The sequence below is a fragment of the Doryrhamphus excisus genome, linkage group LG8 (assembly GCF_037039965.1).
Source record: "Doryrhamphus excisus strain RoL-2023G ecotype Guam linkage group LG8, RoL_Dexc_Guam_v1.1, whole genome shotgun sequence".
In the NCBI taxonomy this organism is placed as follows: Eukaryota; Metazoa; Chordata; class Actinopteri; order Syngnathiformes; family Syngnathidae; genus Doryrhamphus; species Doryrhamphus excisus.
The window spans coordinates 17,013,855-17,028,452 of record NC_136364.1 but is presented as its reverse complement, the minus strand read 5'-3'; the positions used below and the strand labels follow the sequence as shown (position 1 = coordinate 17,028,452).

The 14,598-nt window shown below is 39.9% G+C and overlaps 1 protein-coding gene across 1 annotated transcript; it reads right to left on the bottom strand.

The window, feature by feature from the left end:
* Positions 1-39: 39 nt before the first annotated feature.
* gmps (guanosine monophosphate synthase) lies at positions 40-13,702 on the bottom strand. The gene is made up of 16 exons (XM_058080236.2): positions 13,455-13,702; positions 11,365-11,537; positions 10,720-10,834; positions 10,275-10,372; positions 10,053-10,156; positions 9,761-9,954; positions 8,530-8,695; positions 7,636-7,787; positions 7,267-7,440; positions 6,502-6,607; positions 5,820-5,935; positions 4,219-4,344; positions 3,641-3,756; positions 3,429-3,559; positions 2,571-2,743; positions 40-1,432 (listed from the first exon to the last, which is right to left on the bottom strand). The coding sequence occupies exons 1-16, from the start codon at positions 13,479-13,481 to the stop codon at positions 1,331-1,333; spliced, it is 2,073 nt and encodes a 690-aa protein (XP_057936219.1). The 5' UTR covers positions 13,482-13,702; the 3' UTR covers positions 40-1,330.
* Between the last annotated feature and the right edge of the window lie 896 nt (positions 13,703-14,598).

The following is a 14,598-nucleotide window of genomic DNA, read 5'->3' as shown; positions in this document are numbered from 1 at the left end:
TATAAAATAAAATTCACACATAGAAATTGCATAACTTAATCATGTGGACACTGCATTTTAATCCAACCAGAAAGTAAAAAGATCATATGATATGATGCATTTTGTTTCCATGGAGACATAAAAATATACATTTAAAAAGGCAATAAAGAGAAGAAACACTGTTGTCATAACCGTTGCTAACTTTAAAAAGAACGGAGAACCACCTTCCTTGCAGAGTGTGATTTTTTTTTTTTTCAATTCAGTTAAACCTAAACCTCATGTGATGTGACTGAAGGAAAAATCAATACAGAACAAGAAAAACAAAGTTAAACTACATTTGAAAAAAAAAAAAAGTTGCAGTCAACAGTATTAGATTCTGAAGTATTTCATATGGCCACACCTTAAGTTATACTGATAAAAGCTTGAAGGCGTTACGGGTCAATAAGCAACAAATGTGCAAAGATGTGCTCTTGTACATCACAAGAGCCGCCCAAAACAAACGAACAAAAAAAAAGACAACCACAATTTACAAGTGATTATGTACTATTTCTGTAATTAGTATTTAAAAAGCATACATATCGCAGCATAAGGATAAGGTATTATTCTGTATTTCTGCTTTGTGGGAACATCATGGTTCAAAACAGGTAACCATAGAGGAGAAAAGAAAAAAAAAAACAGGCACATACAAAGTTACCTATCATTTTGGCCTCCTGCACAGCTTCAGACCAAGTTCATCTCAGGATAACAGTACTTCTTCTACAGTACTTTTGGCAAAACAGAGCTTAGAAAATGTTAATTGGTCACACATTGACATTGTTTGTCCGTTCAATAGGACAGGCTGTCTTTATAGCACAGTATACAGGTAAGAAGGTGGAAACACTGAGACCCACAACAGTAAGACACACACAAAAAATACATGAACAAACCCTCTTTTTTTTTTGCTGATTTTGCAACATTTGTGTATTGTTTGCTCATACTGCAAAGCAGCACAAGTCCACAGTCTAAATGTACACAGCATCTGGCCACTCCGTAGTGATGTAACAGTTTGCTTTTTCAACAGGGGGTACGTTTTCAATGTGAACAAAAAGTTACGATAATTACTATATGTGAATCAATCCCTACCGCTAAAACTGTTAAGACAAGGGATTGACTAGAATAGACGCACGACTGGAAGTGCGCCCGTCACAGCCTGGTTTATCGTCCATGGGAATGTTGACGAAAAAGGCGGGGTTTAAGGGGTGTACAGAGGAGGAGAGAAGAGGTTGGGAAGTTCATCCGCCTTTCTCTGATAACTGTTGTTTGTGCACCGTGTCAGTGCCATGTTGTGTCGTTTTAAGGTTTGTTTTTGTTTTCATTCCCACTCTGTGGTGCCAGGTGGCTTGGAGGTCAAGTCGTACATGACTCTGGAGATGCCTGGGATCTTCCTGATCTCGTTGACCATTTTTAGCACCACCTATGTAGAAATACATAAATATAAAAATCATATTGATACAAACCAAAATGAAAATATATAGTATTCCTCCACTTGAATAGATGCCATGCCCCAATAAATCACAGGGTGTGTCATCTAAAGATTTGAATAAACAAACACCTCCTTCAGTAAATAAACAAGTGATGCAACCTTTGCTATGACTGATGCCATCATCGTTATGTACAAGTGGTCCTCACTTTGCGCTCAATGTTGGGAGCACTTGTTTCAATCGCTTGACTGCCAGGATCGCCATTAAAACTAAAGATGCTATTGTGACATGATAAGAACGACGAGGCGGTCGATCGCTTTATTGGAAAAAGACAAAAGGGTGAATGGTTGCGAGTGCTTTGGATTTATTGTATTTAGTGTTTGTGTTCTGTGTACAGCCTGAGTGCCTTCGTGCGACGTGTTATTCCAGTGTGGGCAAAGGCGACACTGAAGAGACAACTAATTCCGATTTCTTGATAACATTAATTCATGCCTTTTGGTTCTGTATGCCAATATTCTGAACAAATTATTCATAGGAGGAAAATCCAATTTAGGGCTTTAAAAGAAAAATGATGTACAAAAATATGGTCTCAAAGTTTCTACTGATTGTCAGTGTACTTTGTGTTAGCTGCTATAATAACAGTATCGCTGTTGCTTGGTTAATATACGGTTCAGATATGTAAATAGCACACTGGTCTGACAGGAATAAAGATGAACTTTTTGGAAGGTGTGTCCCTTATTACATCTGCCATAAAAGTAACGCCGCATTTCAGAAAAATAACATCAACAGTAAAATATGGTGGTGGTAGTGCGCTTGTCTGGGGCTAGTTTGCTGCATCAGAAGACTTGCTGTTATAAATGGAACCGTGAATTCTGTTGTCTACCAAAATATCCTTAAGGGTAATGTCCGGCCATGTGTTTGTGACCTCAAGCTGAAACCAACTTAGGTTCTGCAGCAGGACTATGATCCAAAACACACCAGCAAGTCCGCCTCTGAATGGCTGAAGAAAAACCAAATGAAGACTTTGACGTGGCCTGAATCCTATTGAGCTTAAAAAGCTGGTTCATTTTGGAAAAACCCTCCAATGTAGCTGAATTACAACAATTCTACAAAGCGCTGTAAGAAACGTACCTCCTCTGGGATATGGTTCCCGGGTGTTGCAGGAATCCCAGTCATGAAGTCGCTGGTGATGAAGGTACGGACCACTACAGAGCGTCTGCATGATGGCTGCTTTTGCAGTGGGTCGCGGTCAAAGTGCAGGGGCGTCAAGATGACCGGCATCTGGCTGATCTTTCCAGAGTAGCCTAAAAGGATAAGGAATGCTAGTTACACGGAATATAGGATTCCTATATGAATATCAGAGCAACTTTAAATGCAACTTACAGTATATTCATCACTGCACACATTGAAAAGTTTTGTTAGTGTCGTCTGACTTACTTGCACCTTCTGCCCTCAGTTCTAAAAGGTGCAAGTATTTTTATTGATGCCCAAAGTTAGAACACAAAGCCACACTATGGAACTTTTTTTCCTACTGTGGTGTGTTTGTGGACCTAACCCCCGCCTCCAGAGGTACTGTGGCTGCTCAGTGTTGTCAAGACCTAGGGTCTAGGATCCTTGTAACACATATGTAAGTTTTATAGCTGCCGGTGTTTTTCTGTCCAAAAGCACATTGTGTTGTATACAGTATAAGTAGTATACCAACAATAAAAAAAAAAAAAAACATTAAATATGACATACTAGTAAAACCTTTATATGAAAGAGCCATCTAACATAACATGTTTGCCTGTGTGGCTATGAGACATTTCCCTAGTGGGTGCAAATATGCAGCATGTCCAGATATGTGGCTCCTCCAAGGCAAACAAACGAGTGTCTCACCACACACTCCACACTACTTGCCCACTCTCCACCTTAACTAGTTCCAACCGGTTTCTTCAATGATCATTTTCATCTGCAATGTGGCTATTTGAACCACAGCGACACTCAACTCACCAGACTCTCTGAGGATAGAATGAGCGACAAAGTCCGCCTGTCTGAGCGTACCAAGAACGCCTGTGGTCAAGAAGGTTGGAGTGATGTCTGTTGGCGGCTCCTTCATATGAGAGCCAAATACGTACACGACTCTGAAAAAGGATGGAGAACGCAAAATATGTACAGTATAAGTTTGAAAGTCAGACATAATGTACAGCTAGCTGTGTGTTTACCTATTGATGCTATGGCACATGCGAGGGATGAGTCTGGCTAGGAACATGAGAGATTCCCAATGAGGTGATTCTTTGCTTGTGACGCCGCACACGTAACTGTAAGAGCGGCAATCTCCCTGCGAGAAGTAAAGAGAGCCTTATTTTAGTGATCGTAAAAATACAATTTTAGCAACAGCATTGTGAGGCGTGTGTGTAAAAAGACGGAGGAGAAAGGAGTAAAACAGACAATGTTTGTCTAAAGTCTTCTGTCTGCACCACAATGTTGAGGTTTCAGCTAAAAAAAAAAACCTTAGTAAGAAAACAGGAAGTTAAAAAAAAAGACCTAGTATAGTGCCAGGCTGTAGTTCCCTCTGTTGGAAATTCTGAAATTCACGTTCAACAGCCATGTTTTAGCATTTGAACTCAATTTCCACTTGTTTACACATGGTGAATGTGAATAACACAATTCCATCAAACCAGGCTATGTGACCAAGTGGACCAAATATATAAAGACAGATCTCCTGGTTAACCTGGTGAGTAAGTCCAGACGTGACTACAGAGTGCCCGAATGCAAACAAAAGAAAGACAAACTGTCTCACCTGGACACCAACAGTTTTGATGGGCAGCAGGAAGGCATTAAGTGAATGAAGGCTGGTGATCTGCATGAGCTTCTCTTCCTCCTCGTCTGATATGCACGACTTGACTCTCTGCAGCAAGGCATGTGGCTGGGGACACGTCAGACAAGTCAGCAATTCCTTTTTTTTGCAAGGACCACAGCAACAACAGGGAGCACAAAAATGCATCATTCATTGTTTGTGTTTGGGTGCAGGAGGCCAAACGAGCCAACAGAGGTTAGACACAACAAACTGGGTAGAAAATAGTATCAAATATTAGAGCGTCTTGCAAACTAGGCCACAAAACAAAATAAGACAATAGATAATGCTATTGATGGAGAACTGACATGTCATTGTTATCTATAACGAACCTTGTGTATATATGTTCATGACTGAGCCATGTCAATAGCCACGTTTACATGGACCCAAATATTCCAATTCCATTCGGGTTATTTGCTCAAACAGAAAGAATCTAACCTTTGTATACACATCATTCCGAAAAAAAAAAGTGCCAATGCGACTGAATATATAGTCGGATTCATAGGGGTGGAATATTCCTTTCCCCAATCCGATTGAGGAATCTTGTACCCGCTCAAACGGAAAGTTGTCAGACTGCGTTCTTCTTTGTGGTGTTTTTCTTCTTCTGTTGTTTATTGGCGGCTGGCAAGCAGCTTTCGTGTGCATTAGCGCCATCTGTGGAACAGAATCTAAACCCTTCTATACGCCATTCACAGGTCCAGTTTTATTTTTGAACTTTATCTTTTCCTGTTCCCGGGTGTGTTCTTTCAGCGAATGCTGAGATATGACGTAACACGCAGCTCTAGACGTTCTTCTATTTAAAAAAATGGAGGCGAGCAATCGGCACTGGACTGCTGCGGAAAGTTTTTTCTTGATTCAAACTAAATTTCAAGACAGGACGAACGAAAAACTGGCAAAAAACTCGAGGAAGTCGGTACCACGTGATGTTGATGTTTTACTGCGCATGCCCCATTGACTATTCTGGTAGATTATAGCGGTGCATGTAGACACGCGATTGGAATATTCCTTTCCATGTATACCATTGCTTTCGGAAAGGTTATTCGGAAAGAGAAAAACTCCTCATGTAAACGTGGCTAATGTTATATGGTTGGAGCCTTATATAAATGAATGTACATTTAACTAGAGACCACTTTTCTCTCTCACTGTCAAGCTGTGTCTGACTAAAGTTATTTTTTTAGTATTCCACAACAATATAATCTTCTGTTACACAAATGCAAAGATGTGCAGCCATTCAAGCAAATCTGTGAACCCTGTTACTGGGTTAAAATGACAGTGATGATATGACAATAATAATAATAATAATAATAATAATAATAATAATTAAAACAAGACAGTGGCATGAACATGATTATATATTGCAAAAAGGGGTAGGCATTTATAAGCTTTTTCTTCAGCCTACTCCTTTTGGGCTTGTGATCAGATAGTTGAATACAGATGTAAATAATGGAGAGTTGTATTTTGATTGATGTCCGAGATGCACTGTGGTGTTTCGTGTATTTGCCGAAATAAAATTAAAAAATGTATTATATTATCTGACACCATCTGACCTTTTTGACGCTTGCAGAAAAGTCCGTCACGATTTTGAGAATGTTGTTTGTTTCAGCAAAGTCTTTGCAGATGTATGGCTCCTCTGCACAAATTACTCTGATAGAAAGACCTGGACCTACAGATATATGTGGAGGAAAGAGGAATTATCAGATTAAATAACGTTTAAAACCAACATTATTAAACAGTATGTCCCAAAAATGAGGAGAGCCCTCACATTTCAGCAACCATTTTACTACAGTATACTTTATTTGCTCAAGCACCAGTACTATAGAAATTAAACTTGGTATACTTTGAAAGTCAACGTATGGTCATGGGCTGCATGAGTGCTGCCGGTACCGGGGAGCTGTGGTCATTGTATGGTATAGTATGTCTTCAGACCTGAACCTAATTGAGAAGCTGTGGGCCATTCTCAAGTGAATTCCATGCCTAAGATGACTACAGCAATGCTAAATAACAACAGTACTCACACCAAATATTGATGGATAGTAAACTGGTACACCTTTCCAAAATGTACACTGACTAATCTAAGTTATAGCAAAGTTTCATTCCTATGGTATTGTCTCATAATACACAATAAGAATAAAATGGTTGCTGAAATGGAATCATCCTAATTATCTGCATAAATATATGTCTAGTTAGTGAGACCATGCAGTAGATGTGCGTTTGTGTTTCTGTACTTGCCAGGGAAGGGGTGTCGGGAGACAATCTCCTCTGGTAGGCCCAACTCTCTCCCAAGCGCTCTCACCTCATCTTTATGGAAATCTTTCAATGGTTCGATTACTTTTCCCTGAAGGATCACAAACCAGTACGATCAGCAGTGTAACAATAATGGATATGCTTAGCTGCTGCAGAGGCATGCACTTCTATAAAAAGGTGGAGCAAGGCAAAAAAAAAAAATGTGTACCATTCTAGTGTTGCCACAATGACAAGAAATGCCCCGACAACATTCATTTTTATACTTTCAGCTGTGTTAGTAAAGTTAGAGGAAAACAACGCTATTTTTTTCCACCATTCATCCACAATCCTTATGTAAGACATGAACACATACCTGTTTACATACCCCAACAATTACATTAAAATGCGACGTGCATATTAACCAAGCTACAGCGACATTGTTATTAATAATGTGCTAAAAAAATTGATTTTTTTTAGCTGAAAATACACCAACTGGAAGGAACTTAATAGAATGGGGTTCCCCAGGCTGGCAAAATTTGAATAGTTGTTAGACCATTAAGTTACTTCATTGCTCGTTGGCTTATGTTTTGGAGAGTGAGGAGTTTAGCCTTCAACCTGACTGCCTTTCTACTCCACAACATTGTTTTCTTTCTCGGAACAAAAAGTTAATGTTTAACTCTTAAGTGTTGTTGGATTACATTTCATTTTGGCCAAATACACCATCTTGGATTTCTGCAACTGCTTCATAAAATGCGTGCGTTTGTGTGATACCTCGTCTCTGAGTTTGCGGATGAGTTCCGTATCATTGTGATGCGTTTTGATGACCTCTGCCTTCCCGCTGGCGAGATGTGAGGCGCTTTCAATAAGATCGGGTCTCAGTGTTCCCTGAGCCAAAAGAACCTCCTCTGGTTTTAGATTCATTTCTCCTATCACTTCGTTCGCCACCTGTGAAGTGATAAAATACACAAGGTCTGACTGATGGAAGCAAATAAATTCTGTCCTGTACACACGCTAAAAAGGCCAGGCTAGCATACAAATGATTACATGACCGATACCGGCAATGTCATGGAACTACACAACAGGGTCGTATTTAGCAAATACATTAAATGGAGTCAAGGATGCTTGAGGTTGTTTACGCACCTTGACGAAGGTATCTCCAATGATTTTCCTTTTCTCTTCCGGGTTGGTGGTCATATTCAAGGTCTTACTGATGCGTTTCCGGGGCGTCCGGTCTTCATCAGAGATGGGAAGCGTTGTTGTTCCATTGTAAAACGTGTGTGAGGCATTCACCACTGAACATATGGAGAGACAGAAAGATTAAAAATACAGAAAACACACATAATTTAACAAGGTTAGGTGTGATTCATCACGGCCCTCACATTTTTAATGATAAAAGACACAAAAGAAATAAACAAAAACTCAAAATAATCCAAAAGTCAAAAACAGTGTCCACGCTCACCAGTTATCACGTGTCATTTAATTAATAAGATAAGATATGCCTTTATTCGTCCCTCAGTGTGGAAATTTGCATTGCACAGCAGCAATAGTACAGAATCAGTTAAGCAGTACAAAATACACAATATAGAAAAATAAACGATATAAACAACCCAAGTATTAACCAAATCAACAGTTTTACCCAGAGTTACCCAGAGTTATACAAATACAGTATGCAGATAATATATATGACCAGTCTATTCACTGAGATCTTACTAGTGAGTTAATATGAGGCATTATAGAAATACTTCACATAGAACATTCACAACGAATTGCATTTAGAGCCTTAATATTGCACGTGGAGGTTTATCAGATATTACACAATGCCATGTCTTCTTGGAATAAAACAAGAAAAATCCAAATAAGACTGGAAATAATCCACAAAGAGGAATATCAGCATTGCAGCAGAATAGAAGTGATGATATAAGCAAACCAGCCGAAGCACAAGGTCAGAACAAGGAGAGGGAAGGTCACCCAAATGCAGCACGGTATGAATGGCCAAGTCTGAATACACCCTAAAGTCCAAACATCCACACTTACCTTTGAGTTTGATGCCCAATTTTGTGAGGGCCTCCTCGACGCTCTGGCTCTCTCGCTTCCTCATGAAGCCGTTGTCGATGTGAACCGCAATCACTTGGTCCTGGTTCAAAGCTTTGTTGAGTAGAGCCGTGCACACCGTTGAGTCGACACCGCCGCTAAGCAGCACCTAATGAAACCATCACACACAATTTGACTGTGGGGAAGTTGTCTTATCTCCGACACGACAACAGTTCCATCTAAAGTGATTTTAATATTGCATTTATAAAGCTGATAACATCTTAAGATGATATGCTTGCTGACATTGAGGGTACACTTTAAATAAAACGTTACGAGTCAAGTACCTCTCATTTATCTCACTCACACTCCAGAGATGAAGCCCAGTTTAGAAAGGCACTTAGCAAGTCGCCTGGCATTTTTCCGACAGAAATTTTTCATTTGAGAGCTTAATTGCTTCCACTGATGCTGTCGTTACTTTCTGAGTGGCGAACACGCGACACACTCAGCTTCCCGGCTTGTGAATGTTACGACGTAAGACATTTTACCAGGGGTCTCAAACACGCGGCCCGCGGGCCAAATGTGGCCCGCAGGACACTAGTTTGAGGCCCCCGCCTTGATGTGAAAGTTTAATGTTAGTGCGGGTGGCGCAAGTTTGATATGATATTGATATGGATGCTGTATGGTATCATGTACCCAGAAAGAATTATTACGTTTGATTAATGTTCATGTTAAAGGTTAAATAACTGTTAATAGTTATCCTCCCTATCCGTGTGGAAGTGGTACGTTTTTGGCTATTTAAGTTTAAAGGAAATAACTTGAAGGCTACCGATTAGGTCGCTAGCTCTCTAGTTTGCGAGTTAGCATGTGTCTCAAGACCCTGCAGTTGCGCAATATGTTGTAAATAAAAAAAAAAGTATAAATGTGACTATAGTCGGGTTTTGTCATGTCTACAGGGCTCTAATAATGCTTTGTTCATTTTAATCTGAAAAAAATAATTTGTCTACCCACCAACTATATGTGGTTTCTTAAGTTTTTATTATGTGCCGTTTTATTATTATTATATTTATTTATTACTGATTGATTGATTTTCTTCATTCATTTTCCATCTTATTTTGTGCAGAAAATAAAAATTAAGATATTTGAGAACAGTTCCAGTGGCCCCCATGTAAATTGAGTTTGAGACCCCTGCATTTTACCGTTATGCCATATTATGACTTAATGCAGTTTCACCCACCAGCACTTTGGACTTGCCGACTTTTTCTCTGATGTCACTGATGCAGGCTTGCTGGCGGTTCTGTACAGTAAAGTTACTCGTGCACCCCGCGATCTCAAAGAGGAAGTTGCGAAGCATCTCCATGCCGCGCTCTGTCAAGTCGACTTCGGGGTGAAACTGAGTTCCGTACAGCTTCTTCTGTTCATTGGCAATGCCTGGTGGCCAGTCAGAATGTAATGCACAGTGTAATGTTTTATTTGCTCTTTAATGTAATGATAAACTTAAAGTATATAATAAAGTATGTCGCACTTACCAGCAATGATATTTCCTGATTGGGCCACCACTTTGAAGCCATCAGCCACTTTATCCACACTATCTCCGTGGGTCAGCAGAACCACTTCCTCCTTCTGGAGGCCTCTGTTTAGATTAAATTAAATAGTTTCCATAAGGAATGACAGTACACTACCAGAGCCATGTTTATAAAAGGTATGATAAAGCAGATAAATTGTGTTGTTCACACAAGGGACTTGGTTACCTGAAAAGGGAGCATGTGTTGTCCACCCCAATATTAAAGACGCCGTCTTCCCGGACACATTTTTTGTGTACTGTGCCGCCAAAAACTTTATTCATCATCTGGAAATGACAAAGTTCATTTTGGTTTGATGTTATAACAACTTCCAGCTGCATGTAAAAAAAAATGTGCTCGAGAACAAGGAGCTGCAGGTTTCGCCCTCCAAGCTGTCTGGGAAAAGGGAGCTAATTATGCTTTTATCTCCCTCACTTAGTCTCAATGTGCCCTTGAAGAAGATGATGGAAGTCCCAGTTGGGCCACGAGAGCAGAACAGCAGCTAAGGAATCACAGTTTAAAGTTTAAGCTACTTGGCGTGAATACATAAAACAATCCTGCCCTCCTTGTAGAAATAAATTCCTTTGCTTAAATCGCAAAATAGCTGCACAACGCACACTTGTATTGTGTATACCTGCATTCCGTAGCAAATCCCAAGCACGGGCTTTCCTATAGCGAATATAGTCGGGTCAAACCATGGCGCATCTTCTGCATACACAGAGGCGGGCCCTCCTGAAATTATTATTGCCCTAAAGGGGGGAATAAAAACAAAAAACATGTATGCAAATTGTGTTTGCTTGTTCCCAAACTGTTGATTCCTTTGTAAACATTGAGTTTCTCTCCTTGGTGCAGTTCTCTACGCTTGTCAAATTGGTGAGCGGTAGGTGCGAGAAGGTAAACAGGAAGAAGGAGCAAAAGAGTTCTTAGTTGATAACTTTCAAAAATACATGCACAACCTAGACTCGCACGCAAGTGAACTTTAAAAGAATGTTGCAAATAAATTATCCTCCTTCCCGCAGTGATAAGGTCTATTTATGCGCATGCTTACATAATAAACTGAAGGTTTACTTACTACCTGTAGCCATGTCAACATTATGGCTTTTCGGCCTTATCGGATTATCTGATCATTGGTGAAGTGGAGGGTTAGAATGCAGATTATGTTCACTGATGGTCTCAAACCAACTGATTTGACCAAACCAACTGCACCAAGGGGGAACTGACCAAACTATACGGTTCCACCTTACTTACAAACCAATACAACACATCTTCACATGCTCACCTGTATCCTTGTTCTCTTATATTAAAAGCAGGGGTCTCCAAGGGGAGGATCTCGGACCGTACGCAAAGCTCTCGCACCCGTCTGTCAATCACCTTGCCATACTGAGCGCCAGCATCCAGGATGGCCACGGCTCCTTCGTATGACCCATTCTGCTCCGCACTGCTGATCTGCAGCTGAAGAGAGTCAAGGAAACGGCATGCTGTGTTACTTTGGGTCACTGCATGTACATTAAATACAGACTGTGTATGAGAATTATAGTATTTGTATATTTAGAAAAAAATACATACATGCAACTCTTCATTCATGGCATCTCACTTCTTGGCTTGACTGAGCGCCACTTCTAGAGCCCTGTGAGTTCCACGTTTGACGGAATTAGCTAATAATAACAAAATTTGTCTAAACGACAATACAAAAACTTGGTAGCCCCTCTTGTACAGAAGGTGAATGGGGGTTAGCTTAGTTCGGCCTGCTTGTATTAAAAACACGTGAGTGCAACTAACTTACAAGCTCTTAATAAACGTGCCGCAACCGATCAGCTCGTCCATGGAATCACATGCAACTCACAAGATAGCAAAAGGAATTATTGGTGAAAGACCTTGACTCTTCCACCAAAAAACTAAAACTACAGAAGATGCTATAGTGGAAAGGGTTTTCCAAAGAGTGACACAGTCTTTACTGTTTACTCTCGCATAATAGGAACTAAAAATCTATTGAATTAGTGTTCCCTCGCCACATTTTCACATAACCGGCCACCAATTGATGCCACAGGTCAACCTGAAGCTCCATTGTTTAGCCCTTCTGCATGCAGATGTCATTTTCAGGTAATATAGGCTGGAGTTAGCATCAGTAGGGACCTTAATTTGGGTCAAAGATTGGTCCATGTCCTCACAGATAAGCCCATCGGATCCTGCAGCTGAGCACAGGTGAATTTTGGGGTCAATCTACCACTTGACTTTGTAGTCTCATAGAAACCTTAAAAAATAATAAGTCAAATTACTGACTTATATCATCCAACCTCGCTAATTCAACAGTCCTGCCACTTTCAGAGACAACAAGGCTGTGTTTTAATTCACACGCTTCCATACTTACTCGTGCATAAGTGTGTTCCGCTGTCAGTACACTTAACAAGTAAGTGCACAACTACACGTACTAAGTGTGGACGTCTGACAGACACTTTTTAGGGCCAAACTTTTGACCAGCTAATAACCTATAAATTACTAACTCTCTATTTGTTTTTGCATTTTGATGATCTGCTGTTACAATATACCAAACTCCAAATATTTGTATATTTGTACTGTGTACGACTTTATTATGCATACTTCTGCAGAGTATGTGTGTCTTTGTTATCGTATCTGATCATGTGTTTAATAAGTTTGGAACCTAAGGGAGGAACTTCTAATTTGGGGATTTTAACCGGAAATCCGTGTGGTTTACTACGTAAAAGTAGCACTCAAAAATAACAACTGAATTAGGAAGAAATAGCCACACAAAATAATTGCGATACTTGTATTAGTTATGGTATGGTGACACGAGTAGCCCGGTGACGATGTTAGAAAACGATGTCTGTGATCAAAGTTTGCGACAGCAATCAAAAGGCAATAAATAAGCTAGCCAAACATGTCATTCCGAAAAAGGATAAAATGCGACTGTTTATTGTCGGTAAACATGTCGCTATCAATTTAGCTTGCTATAACCAAGAGAATACCAGTGTCGCATGCTAGCTGTCTGTCAATATAGATATACAGTAAAGAGCGTTAGCATGTTAGCAAGCTAAGTTAGCCGGGGCTATGCTAAACCCACGCGGTGATTTCTTACAGAGTATGGGGCGGTCCGACGTAAAAGCACACTTAAGATGTAGACATTCGTGTTAAATGTACATTAACATCACCAAAAAAAGGCAGCGTGGCTACGGTTGAGAAAACGACAGCAACACGTAAAAGCTGCAACAAGGCACAATGTTCACACTCACGGCATTCCTCCGCCGGTGGTTAGTGTTAATGTTACACGCTCCTCCAACTTTGAACCCGCATATATGCTAGTGAATGTTGAAATGAAACTAGTGCTAATTGTGTCAAAGCGGCTCCGCTCACCTTGCCGTCTCCGTTGCACATAGCCATGGAGGACTGCCGTGTGGTGTTATGAGCGGTCCCCTTTCGCCTTGGCTGTCCTCGGTCACACGGAGAGTGAAAGAGAGAGATATACTGGGTGGTTGGTTCCAGGGTCAGCACGCCCAATAGTGACTGACTTGGCTGCTGGGGCTGAAAGCAGACAGGCTTGTTATGAGTGTGGACTAGCAATGTCTCCCCTCCTCTTTTACACTGTTGTTGACTCAATTGTGGAGAAATATATATCTGTGTGTTTCTCATGGGTGGAGCAGTGGATTTAGTGGAGGACCATGCAGTTCACGTCTTGCTTATTTAAACATTGTGTCAATGTTGATATTTATAAAGTAACATAATTATAAATTATTTATGTACTGCAAAGCAATTTTAGATTTATTTTTTATTACAAAGAGTTGTGAATAAATATTATACAAAAAACACAATAATATAGTGAACATCATCCATTCATTTTCTACACTGTTTTCCCTCATGAGCTGGAGCCTATCCCAGGAGGGATGTCCTGTAATATTAGCTAAAGCTAAACACACCTCCAAAATGACAAGTGCTTTTCTGAGGAAGCTGAAGGTGAAGGTAATGGAGGGGCCAAGTGTGTCTTCAGACCTGAACCCAATTGACCCCTTTGGACGCAATTGTGTACTCACAATGCATACAATATACAATATACATATCACTATATTGACAGTTACTATGGTGCCGATTATGTCGTTGTATGGTCATATCAACTCGTACTTTGGTACGTGACAAAAAAAAATTAAAAAATAAAAATAAAAATAAAAATAAAAATAAAAATAAAAATAAAAATAAAAATAAAAACTGTATTAGGAAAGCAGGAAGTGAACAAATGTAACAGTTACTGATTGTAAAAGTACCAGATGGAGGGGTAGGATTTAATAAGCTTTGCTTCTTCCTACTCCTTTTGGACATGTGGAACTGTGAACTGATTATGTGATGCACTCAATTGTAATCTGATGCATGTTCAAATTAAATAAAACTATTACCATACTGTATGTCAAAATATATCTTGCTTTACACAAGAATAAATATACCAAATATACCCACTGGGGTGGGTAAAAGTGTGTGACACAAATAATGTACAGTTTTAACACCCATA